Source organism: Emys orbicularis, chromosome 2 (assembly GCF_028017835.1).
Source record: "Emys orbicularis isolate rEmyOrb1 chromosome 2, rEmyOrb1.hap1, whole genome shotgun sequence".
Taxonomy (NCBI): Eukaryota; Metazoa; Chordata; order Testudines; family Emydidae; genus Emys; species Emys orbicularis.
This window is the reverse complement of record NC_088684.1, coordinates 206,933,709-206,945,952: the sequence shown is the minus strand read 5'-3', so window position 1 is coordinate 206,945,952 and position 12,244 is coordinate 206,933,709. Positions and strand designations below refer to the sequence as shown.

Here is a 12,244-nt window from a genome sequence, read left to right as displayed (position 1 = left end):
GTAAGTAGCTTAGAGGTTTGGAGGGTAGCCTTGGGGAAGATGTATTAGTGAAGGTGAGGAGGCCAGAACAGCAAAATGAAAGGGTAAACCTGCTTATTCTTCCCCTCCTTTAGAGTGTAGAAGGTCTGAGTGTAGACGGACTGATGCAGCTGTATTATTTGCAGTACATAATCAAATATGAAACTGAATTCTTGGATCTCTAAGACACAGAAAACAAACTCCTTTTGGTGCCTCATTTTTTAACATTTCTTACACAGTTGCTAAACATGACTTCAGTTTTAGAGATTTTGAAATAATCCCCAATTTGTAGGCCAAAAGGATCCTCCTTAATCTTGACCAGATTATATTAATATCCCACAAACGATTACAGAAAGTTAGGTTTATTATTGTTCTTACTGATGGATCCACTGACAGGTAGTCTGTAGCTGAACAAGTAGTGGTGTACAGATTTGTTCGTGATTGGAAACTTTGTGCTCTCTTTGTTGATGTAGTAGGGCTGGGATCTGGGGCAAATAATAGTATTATTTGGTGTGGTAGGAAACTTTTGGAGCTGCAGAGCTCAAGGCAGAAAAGCTCAAATCAACAATGGTTGGATTCAATTTAGATAATGCAGCATGGAATATAGGTGCTTCATTTGATGCTAATCCCCATTTTAGACTCCATAATCCTTACATTATTGAGCATTGCATCAACCACAGCCCTAAATTTACTATTCTGGTTTTCAAGAGATTTTTCCAAATTTTAAAAGTATAATTTTTCAAATTTTATTAATTCCCCAAAGATACCAACTCCAAGCTCTTGCAGATACCTCTGAGATATAGATTATATACCTCTGAAATATCTCCAGGCATCTATCTGCAGGAACTTGAAGTTATTATAATGTTTGGGGAATTAACAAACTATGTATATGCCATCTGTAGTGTCCAGCCCTACACTGAGTCACTACTTGGATAATTATCAGTTTTCTGTCAACCATTAGAAACATACTGCAAAAACTGAGTTATGAGCTGATGTGGCCTAATTTCAGAGGTGAAACTAAGCTGGTCCGGTATGGTACGGTGTATCGGCAAGAGCCAGTACGTCGTGCTGGACTGGACTGGCTTCTCCGGCGGTGATTTAAAGGGCCCAGGGCTCCAGCTGCTGTGGTGAGCCCTGGGCCCTTTAAATCACCGCCGGAGCTCTGGCAGCCAGACTCGGGCGGGGATTTAAAGGTCCCGGAGCCCCAGTCCCTTTAAAGCGCCGCCTGAGCCCCGCTGCCGGAGCTCCGGCGGCGCTTTAAAAGGCCCGGGGCTCCCCGCAGCGGCCGGAGCCTCTGGCCCTTTAAATCGCTGCTGGATCCCTGCCACCGCTACCCCAGCCCTAACCCTGCCACCCCAGGGCAGCAGCGGCAGGGCTCCCGTGGTGATTTAAAGGGCCTGGGGCTCCGTGATGGCTAGAGCCCCGGGCCCTTTAATTCGCCCCTGAGCCCCAGGGCTCCCAACTGCCTCTGCAGCTGGGAGCTCCGGGGTGATTTAAAGGCCCTGGGGCTCCCAGCCACAGCCGGGGCCCCAGGGCCTTCAAATCTTGAAAGGCTCCGCCTCTTCCCATTGAGGCCACGCCTCTTCCGGGTTTGGCCACGCCCGCTCAGGACTCCAGCGTACCGGTAAATCTTTAAAGTTACTTTCACCCCTGCCTAATTTAGAGTCTCTTTTAAGGAGATTAAGATGTTTTGGCTGAAATAAATTGTGAGGCATACTTTGTTTATTGGATCCTAGAACTGCAGAATCGTAACGCAAAACATTTTGTTTTGCCTTCTTTGGGTGAGTAAATTGATTTCTGATCAAATAGTTGAACCACATACCGTCGAAAGATGTGAGATTCCTTTGCTCAAACACAGAGTCGTCTTCAGGGCAGGCACTATCTCTTACTTTGTTTATACAGTGTTTAGCATAATGGAACCCCATTCCTGTTTTTGGCCTCTACGTACTGCTGATGTACAAATAATAAACACGTTTGCCACTTTCCTAAAAATATATCATTGTCAACCTTTGCATCCCTCCCAAAACAACTAATAATAGATAAGGCCTCACAATATAATGTTCTTAAATAATCTAAAAAAGTTCCTGTTTTTTCTTCACGTGAGCCAGAAGAGTTAAAAATTAGACATATATATTGTTCCTTGTTTTTTCATAGGAACTTTGGGAAATGTGGAACATGGGAACCAGTATCATATCAAACTTATGTATGAACACAATCTTCAGCGAACAGCCTGCAACATGACTTATGGACCATTTGGTGGTGTGAAAGGTAAATTAATTCTAAGTGAATTTTAGACTGTGGATTAAAGTTTATACATTGATCAAGAACAATGTGAGCTTGTGGCATATGCAAGCTTTCCCACTTTGGGGCTATGTTACATTTAGCGGGGAATGTCTAGGAATCGAAGAATAGTTAAGGCCCTACTTGAATTGCGGAATGATTGTCAAATAATTGTGGCTGTGTTGCAGACAAGACATGGAAAATAGCTCAAAAGTAATAATGGACCTTTATTAATTGCAGTAATTTGGAAAAGCCAGAGAAGATGTATTTGTTTAAGAAAAATTTCCTGGAACAATATAAACACTCAGGTATTATGTTATGCCAGACATTTTGCTGCAACAATATTATGGTCATTAATGCCTGGGGCTCCGGCTGACAGCGGGGCACCCAGCCGCCCAGGCAGCTGATAAAATTGTGGTGGAAACCTAATATTGCGGGATCCGCAATATTGCAAATTAAGTGGGGCCTCAAGAATAGTTATTTTGATCCTCATTCAATCCTGGGCCTCTTCTGAAAATACTAGTAAGCTTCTTTTTGGGAGTTTTTGTGATGCTACCATCTTTAGATTAATAGTTTGGATGAGAACAATTAGGAAGTATCATTTGCTTTGCTTTTGTTTGTAACATATCAATGAACCTAAAATAAGAAAGTTAAATACAGAATATACTAGGATGATTAAAAATCAACTGTGGAAATAAGGATATTAGCTCATAAGGACACTTTTATGTTAAAACTATATTAAAAAACAAATAAAACCCAAATTTCATTTCCTTGTAATAATTCAGATATTGAAATTTTTTTTTGTTTTAATACATTTAAGTCATGTTATGCATTTTGCCAAGGTTGGACAATAAAAATAGAGTAGTCCTCTTTACTCTCAGGACTGCTGTGTGTCTGTGTGTGTGTGTGTTTTTTGTTTTTGGCTTTTCCACCTTCTGTTCCATCTGCCCTATTAAATCTTTTTTAAAAAGAAGGTCTATGTAATGTTATCCTTTGAAATGTTAAGCAGACCTCTTGTTATTCAGTATATTACAGTCTTCAGTTAACTTCTGCAGCCAAATTTTAAATGCTTTGCTCCCGTTATCCTGGAAACACTTTTTTGCACATGCTTTATTTATGCACATATGTAAGTGTTTGCAGGTTTGGGGGCCTTACTGAAGCATTATTTGCAGAAGTCAATTCGACTACTTGTGAAGTTAATGCTACTCATTTTGAGTAGGAGGTATCAAAATCTGACTTTATGTAAATATGCATGTGTTTAACCACTAGAGGGCTCCCATATTTCCCCCGAATGAAAGGTACTGTGAATTATAGGATGAAAATAAAAAGAATTGAAACTAAACAAATTGTGGTTCCTAACTTGAAGTTTTGTACATACATTTTTCTAGATGACTATGCAATGTCCAGTCATCCATTCCATAAAATAAAAACACATAACACAAATAACAATACATTGTTAAGTGCTGACAGATAAATATTCATGAGTAGATATGAGTTAAATGAGCCCAAACCTCCCCAGTCCTCTCCTGTTGGGAGTCACCACCCCTCTCCTTGAGGGCCTCTCCCCCCAGAAAGGCACTTTCTTGCATGTCTAGAAAGTTGACAAATCTGAGCTCACTCCCCAACTTGTTTGATCAAAGTGGAAGACCCCTTCTGCAGGACCCTGCCATCCACTTTCTCCCTTTTAGTGGGGAACTCCAACTCAAGCTCCTCTACTGACGCCAGTTGTGGTAGAGTGACACAAAGAAAGAGGCAGTATCATCAAATTAACAGCCCTAGATGGTTTGAAATCATTATCTTGTATTCCTACTGGTAGCTAATACAAATGGTGGAGCACTGGCATAATGTGCTCCCAATGTGAAACTCTGTAATAAGTGGTCCACCACATTTTGTGTGAACTTCACTTTCTGCTTGTTCTCAAGGTGTTGTTTCACAAAGAACACTTTAGAGTAAAGTGTCTCAAAGTCACAAAGATACGGATAAGGTCCACATCAGAGAGTAAAGGACGACTCATCTTGCCAGGTGGGAGGAAAATGTGCTCCAGGCGACCGCCACTAGCTTGGCTTCCAAGAGAAGTCCGTCTCTAATAATAAACTTAGATTATATACTTTTACAAATGGCGTTGACTCTTTCAGTCATGAGCACCAATAAAAGCTTTACCAACTAACTCTCTGGCTCCTTCCCCCAACCTACCAACTTTATCTTTGTCTTGTCTGGACTAAGTTGCAGTCAGCTAGCCTTTGTCCAAGCCTCAAACTCACTGTAACATTGGATTATTTATTGTGTTGATCTGGCTCGGTGAGATGTGTTGGAGAAGTATGTTATATTGAATACAGTACAGCCAATGTCTCTTTACTGATGCTGTCAGCCTGATATATACGTGGAATTGGTGGGATAACAGGGGCGGGGACTCTTGTGTTATGCTGTAGGAGAGAACTCTTGGGATAGAGGAAATATTGCCCATGACTGTCCTCTGGGTATAAGAATGGAGTCATTCAACAGCAACTTTATCCATTCCTACCAGGATCTACTAGTGAGTTAACAGAACTTTAGGATTGGTATCAAAAGCTGCTGACGAATCTGAGTCTGCTTGGACACATTTTGTCCTCATTCATTGCTAGGAGCAGTGAATCAATTAATGCAACCACTGTAGTTTGTCTCATACCCAGGCCTGTTGCCCAAATAATCAAGCTTTAGGAACTCTGAGCACTCAAGAAGCTGCCAGAGTTGCCCCTCTACAAATTTATGCTTTATTTCTAAGGAACAGCAGTGTATATTTATATTTCCCTTAAATAGCTACAGCACAATGGGCAGGGCATGAGATGTGGCCGAACCACCACTAGATGGTCCTCTGGTTACAGTCATTCGTTTTGCTACACTTATAACACTGCTTCCGATGGTCTGGTTCTACAGGTGCATTTACTGTAAGACTTAACGAGGTGTGGAAAATACAAAAATACTTTTGGTGAAAACCTGCTCCGCAGAAAGTATTTTATTGACTAAAACCAAATGGTTTTTCATGGTTTATGGGGTTTTTGTAGAAAAGCAGAGGAGGTGAATTTGACTTTCACTTACTGAAAAACATTCGGGGGGGAGGGAGAAACTGTTGCAGATTTGGCTAGACTTCTGCTGGAGAAACTAAGCTTTCATTTTACACACACACTCTACCTCCCTCTCGCCTTTTTGGTTTCAAGTATAATCTTCAGTATCAACTGATGCAGTGATGTCTGCCTAACTCTACCAGCAGCTTTAAATAATATCTCTGAAAGTGTCTCCTATGAGTGTTAGTGTGGTGTTCAGTCTGAATTCTAATAAGGATAATTTAAATGTCAATATTGTTAGTTATTTTGCTTCCAATCATTTTAGCAGAATCATTAAACTGAAATACCCCGTTACGGTTTGTAATGCCAGAAATTAGTGTGTGTATGTGATATTGCAGGTTGTCATCAAGTCTCGCTTGGGTGAAGAATGAAGAAGTCCTCCATCTCCTCCAAAATTGTTACCTCACCTCTGCCCACAAAGGTGAAGTGAAGGATGAAATACATCCCTTCCCAAGAAAGCCAAAGAGCTTCAACAGGCTCCTGCTCACCAAAAATCAAAATGACTTGCCACACCTCCTTGAGGCTTTTGGCACCCAAATGCCCTGTCTGAGCTGACACCATTAACAGTGTGGCTATGTATTTAAGGAAAATTTTGCAGAATATTGAAAATGTTAGGGAGATTAAATTGAAATTAAATATAATATGAAAATAAATAGATATTGTACCGATTCTACTGCAGTGCTGCATAACTTGAATCCAATATACCACTTGGGGCAGTGGCCCTGAATATTAGTTCCGTAATTCCTTTTGCTAATTTAAAGCCATTGTGGGTCTTTCTACACAACAACTGGGAAATGTAATTCCCATTGTGGTTAGACATACACGCATGTTGGCTCTGCTTGAACTACCACCTAAAAAATAGCCCTGGCTGCAGTGGCATGGGCACTGCTTGGACTCGCTTGAGCCTTCATGGCCACATTGCTCTTTTTAAGGGCTAACGAGCATATCTAGCATATGCCTGTGTACCTGTGTTGGGAATTACACCTCCCAGCTGCCATGTGGGCATAGTCTGTATGCCACACTTGGAAGCACAGGAGATACTCTGTTTAAATGATGGAAAGTACTTAACTGAACCTTTCAACATGCCAGATTAGTGTTTCTTTCAGCATGCCAGATAGTAGTAATGATGCCCGATGTTAAATTTTGTGGCTTTTGTTAGATTTAGATGGAATGAAGCAAGTGAATTTTATGGCTTATAGGTGCACAGAAATACATTTCTAACCTCTGAATGTTTACCTTGATACTGTTTTAATTTATCAAAGTTTGATACAGCAGTAATATATAATCTTTACGTACCAATTTCAATATGGCTGGCGAATAGGCAGTAAACATATCATCCTAACATATGAAATTTAGCTGTAGGAAGAATGAACTTGCTTCTTAATGGAAAAGATGAATCAGAGGGTGTTGGCACCAAGTGAGACTTGTTCTTTGTTCGGGGCACGATGCATATGAGGACTTCAAGTTTTGCAGGAACCACTATAAGTATATATTTTGCCCAAATATATTTACACCCCCATAATGATTGATTACCTCTATTTTGGACAGCTGCACCACCTCTGCACAGCCATACACAAGTAGATTGTGCATGCTAGGCCCCTGAATAACCCCTGGGAATAGGAGAGAGAAGAAAGAGTGCACATATCCATGGCTGGATCATTGCAGACCTCTTGGAAACTAGGACATGAGTATAAAGCAACAGAGGGTCCTGTGGCACCTTTAAGACTAACAGAAGTATTGGGAGCATAAGCTTTCGTGGGTAAGAACCTCACTGTGCCACAGGACCCTCTGTTGCTTTATACAGATTCAGACTAACACGGCTACCCCTCTGCTACTAGGACATGAGTGCGTCTCCATGGCTCCTGCCAGAGGGCCGGTGGAGCAGTGTTTCCTCTAATATTTTTCCTGTGGGTGGAACAAATGACCATCCAGGCCCAAGTTTTAGATCTGAGTGTACTCTCCCAAACACTCTGTGTCCCTCTGCATTCACTTCCTTCCTTCCTCTCTGTCTCACTCCCTCTTTATTCATTCCATACTCAGGGCTGGCTCCAGGCACCAGCTTAACAAGCAGGTGCTTGGGGCGGCCAAGGGAGAGGGGCGGCACCTGCGGCAATTCGGGGGCGGCAGGTCCCTCACTCCCTCTAGGAGCGAAGGACCTGCCGCTGAACTGCCGCCGCCAATCGCGGCTTTTTTTTTTTTTTCCCCAATTGCTGTCAGCGATTGCGATCGCGGGTTTTTTTTTTTGTTTTTTTTTTGCTTGGGGTGGCAGAAATGCTGGAGCCGGCTCTGTCCATACTCCCCAATCATTGTCACCTGCTCTCCATTCATTCACTCTCTCCCACTTTCACACATTTGCATTCTTTCCCACTGTTACTCTTATTTCTCATACCCTTTTCCCTCACTTTTACTTTGTATAAGAGAAACAGGATAGTTCTACACTAGAGAATTAAATCATTTCTACTTTAACCAATTAAACATATATGATTAAATAATACCACCTCACTCTTATATAGTAGTTAAAGTACAAATGAGGGTCCACATACCCATGTGGAATGAGCAGAGAAGTCCTACATCCAGAGTAGTGTTCTCTTAAGCCTAGTTACAATGTACTAGAGATATTTATCTTGCAATGCACTGGCCACTGGAGGGGTTGCATATCTGGGGACAAAGATGGGAGGGACAGCATCCTCTTACTGTCCCCTAGGCCTTGTCTTCTCATCTTTGTCCTGCAGTCCTCTTCCCCCTTAAAAATGCCCATTGATTCCGTTTATGCCCCTCCAATAAAGCTCTGGAATGATTAATTTTCCTCTCCAGGCCTAATTGGACGCTATTAGCTGTCCTTCTGCAGCAGACCCCACTTATGAGTAGCTGAGAACCCCATTTTAACAAACAGTAGGTGATTTCTCAGACCAGCACTTGCAACTGGCAAACCAGCTGTAGTTTGTAAATTGAGTATATGGGGAGCTGGACCAGGGAGTCATTAATGGAGTCCCTATGTATAAAGACTTTGTGTACTCTGGTTTTAATTAAAGTGGGGGGGGGGGGGGAAGCACACAGGAAAAGATGCCTTTCAATCAAGGATTTTAATTTTATATTTTTCAAATTAGCCTGTAATATTACTGAAAGTTTACTGAATTTTACTGACAGTTCTAAAAACCCTAATAATTTTGTGTGGCTCTTAAACAACATGGACTATGTATTGGTGTTTATTTTCAAAGCAGCCCTTTATTTTTACTGAATAAGCCTTGGTGGCTGGTTGGGGTTTTTTAGGAGGATTATTTTCTAGTTTAGATAAGGCCTGTATAAAGCAGAGCGTCATGCACTGTTTTAAAAGTGGATAGATATGGGCCATGCATGCAGTTCACAAGCAAAAGCTCTCCACTGCTAATGTAATGCTCCCACAAATTTCACTCTGAGGCCCTTCAACTTTACTGTTACTGTTTGTTAGCTAGACCCTTATCCATTAAGGGCTTTAGAAGGACACCAGAATCTTGAAATCATCTTGAAAAGTTCAGGTGGTGGTAGAGTGAACTGTTCACTTCTTAACATGCTGTCAGTATTATATGCCTCTATAGGTGCTTTAATGGGTTTTATTTTGTTTAATGCAGTAGAGGAGACTATCATTGCAATTATAATGCGTTCCCCCACCTCCCTCCAAAATGATTTTTAAAAAGTAGTGAAATGTACTTCACAAAAACTCTGGCACACAGATGTAAGATTTAGTGTGAAATTTGTGCAGATTTCTCTTTCTTGTCCTGCATAACTTCAGAATCGCTCTCATCCTCATCCACTCTTCAGCCCTATTTCTTGCCACTCCTTTTGCCTTATTCCTCCACTCTTGTCCCCCACCCTGCTTTTTTATTAGCTTTCTATTTCTTGCCGTTATGATTTTGATCCCATGTTAGGAACAGTCATCCTGTCCTTATCCATCACACTCTCTTCTCCCTCACTCTGTTCAAATTCTTCTTTAACTCTAAGCTTTTCACACAATCCCTTGTGCCTCTTTATCAGTAATCTCCACAGCCTCCTTCTAATCTGATGCTTAGATACCAGGTTAAGTGTCTTCTGAGGGCAATACCTAAGATGGAAATAAATGTTATTCTGTGTCTTGACTTATTTGTCGTGTCTTACTTAGGGCTAAATTATCAGTTTGTGATCTAGTTCATAGTAAGGGACAGAGTGCTGTTGTGCTTCCCCTGGATCAGTCCAGGAGTGAGATTGTGACTTTATAAATCAGTCTCCCAGTTGCTCCAGAAAGAGAGTAAAATGCCACAGTTTTATACTTGTCTCAGCATAGGCTCCTTGACATGGTGGGAAGGGGTTGGAATCAAGGTTCATTCCACTCTTATCCTTTCCCACAAATCTTAATCCAGTTCTGTGGACCCTGCTTCCCCTTGCATATAGGAAGTGGTAGTAGGATGCTCAGGGGCAAAGAAGTAAGGGGACATCTTATGCCCCCTATACTGCCTTGTGCAGGACAGGCCACAATCTGGCCATTAGACTGTAAACTCTCTGGGCAAGGGATGTATTAACTGTCAGTAAAGTCCTACGTAATGCCAAAGTATTTTATAAATATTTTTAATAATAGAAAATGAGTTTGAGATATTGATGTTTCTAAGTAAGATGAACAGATTTCTGATGAAGATGTATGAAAGAGTGCAGAAGCATTTTTAAATAATGAAGTGATTGCTCGAAGTTTCTATAGGCTTGTATATTGTGATATAAATAAAAATTCCTAAAATCCATGCAATCAGATATGTGCCAGAGCAAGTAGTAATCAGGAAAACAGCCAACATATGTATAAACTAAAAATGTAGTGAGAATATAATAATGAAGAACTGGATACTGAGATCCTGTGCTTCCCAAACTGTTTCCTAATTGCCTGACTCCTAGGCCTCTATCTAAAGTGCCTATGAAATGTGGCAATGGCCATATGCCATAATAGGAAGCGACCTTTCCCAAGTATCAGATGGGTTTTATGATTGTTGTGAGGGAAAAAATGATACATTGAGCTGCATGTATGAACATCCTGAATGCTTCTTGAATTAAAAAAAAAAAGATGATAAAAGTTTAATGCTGTCTTCCATCTAAGGACTAAATAGATAATGCATTAACAGCTCATGTATCAGAGGGGTAGCCGTGTTAGTCTGGATCTGTAAAAAGCAACAAAGTCTATAAGGTGCCACAGGACTCTTTGTTGCTTTTTTGATAGCTCACGTCCCAGTAGTGGGAATTGTTGACACACAAGATACTTAACTAGACAGAGCTCATTTTCTCTATGTGTACGTACAGTATATTTGAAGTTGTTTTATAGTGATGTATATTAATTCTATGCACAGTGTGTTTATTTTCACTGAAAAATGTTTATCCTCCATTTTTATTTAATTGCACAAAATATGTTTGTACTAAATGGCTTTAAAATGATCAGTGAATTCAGCTCACTTCATATAGCTTCTTGAAATAAGCTGATAAAGTCTGTAGAGTTCGGTTATCAAGCGTGTTCTGATTTTGAAATTAGGATTCCCAGATCATAAAATGGCTTTCAGAACTGCACAGATTTGTTGGAAGTTATTCCACAGGTACTGTATAAATAAAAGGAAATAATAAAAAAAAGTGTTTTAAAGAAAGAAAATAAAAATTATTGCATGAAAAAATTACAAGCAAAAAAAGAAGACAAAAAGATTTAAAACCCACTCCTCCCTCCCTCCACCTAGCTTTTCTCAGCAAATTGTCTGAATTCATTTTACTTTTATTATAGTGCTGGCCTCGAGGCAAAGTATATTTGAGTGTTACAACAAAGAGGGTGCTATAAGGAGGAATTTTTTAAATAATAAAATACAACATATGTGTAAACCATGCAACCTTGTAACAGGAAACTTTATGAGAAGGGTGGACTGTACTTAACTTTTCCACAATTCTGCAAGAATGAATTTTTATTAGGTGCTAGTCAGAAAAAAATTATCAGCTGACTTTTATGCTGTAAGGTTTAAATGATTCTTATAGCTATGTTTAAGTAGAGCAGTGATATAAATTTGGACATTGATTTATTGGCTAGTTCTATTAAGAAGCCGGGTGTTTAACTATTACCTTCCTGTTAAATTGCTTCTGTATAAAGAAAGATTATTTGTATACTCATTCTTTTGTGGATTTTGTTCAAAGGATAAATCCACCAACCTCTGCTCCTGAATGCCTCCCCATATAACATAACTTTGAAAGGCTATTAGTGGTGTGTTTTCTCTTTGAATAATGATGATATAACCTTTTTCTGTAAGTTGAGCATGTGGTGGGGAAAATAATTAAGGAAGATCCTCACTGCATCTCTTTCTAAACAGTTCCCCCTCTCTTCTTTTTTCTTTTAGGTGATAGGTGAAATTTTGGCCCTGTTGAAGCCAGTGGCAAAACTCAAATGGAGTTCATTGGGCCATGATTTTATCCCAGCTGACTATATAATTAGAGCTATCATTTATTTCAGCTGCTAGTAATTGGAGTGGTAATAATGAAAACAGACTAAGTATAAGCTTGATAAATACAATGTACAAGGAAATGTGTAAAATTGAGTCTAGGAATCCATGAGCTTGTGTGTTTGTTTTCAGGTCCTATCCAGAACAGTATGATCCTGGGCTTTTGTGCTGAACCACCATACATACCCTTGAAAGTCCTAAATTCTGACTTTGTGTTAGGTCAAACCATCCAGAAGAGAAGTTAGCTTGCCATGACAGCTGCTCAGTGGGGATGGATGGGAAACATTCCTTCGTATAACCTCCACAACTCTGCATTCTCAGGAGTTCAGTGCTGGTCCTGTTCTGTAGAGAAACAGATATCACTTTGCATGGCTATTGGACTGG

General features: G+C 40.3%; 1 protein-coding gene across 1 annotated transcript in view; it reads left to right on the top strand.

The window, feature by feature from the left end:
* Positions 1 to 12,244, top strand: part of BBS9 (Bardet-Biedl syndrome 9) — a 240,197-nt gene that overhangs the window by 8,668 nt on the left and 219,285 nt on the right. The window contains exon 5 of the mRNA XM_065399981.1: positions 2,173 to 2,286. Coding sequence (XP_065256053.1) covers positions 2,173 to 2,286 — 114 coding nt within the window. The remainder of the gene's footprint in view (positions 1 to 2,172; positions 2,287 to 12,244) is intronic.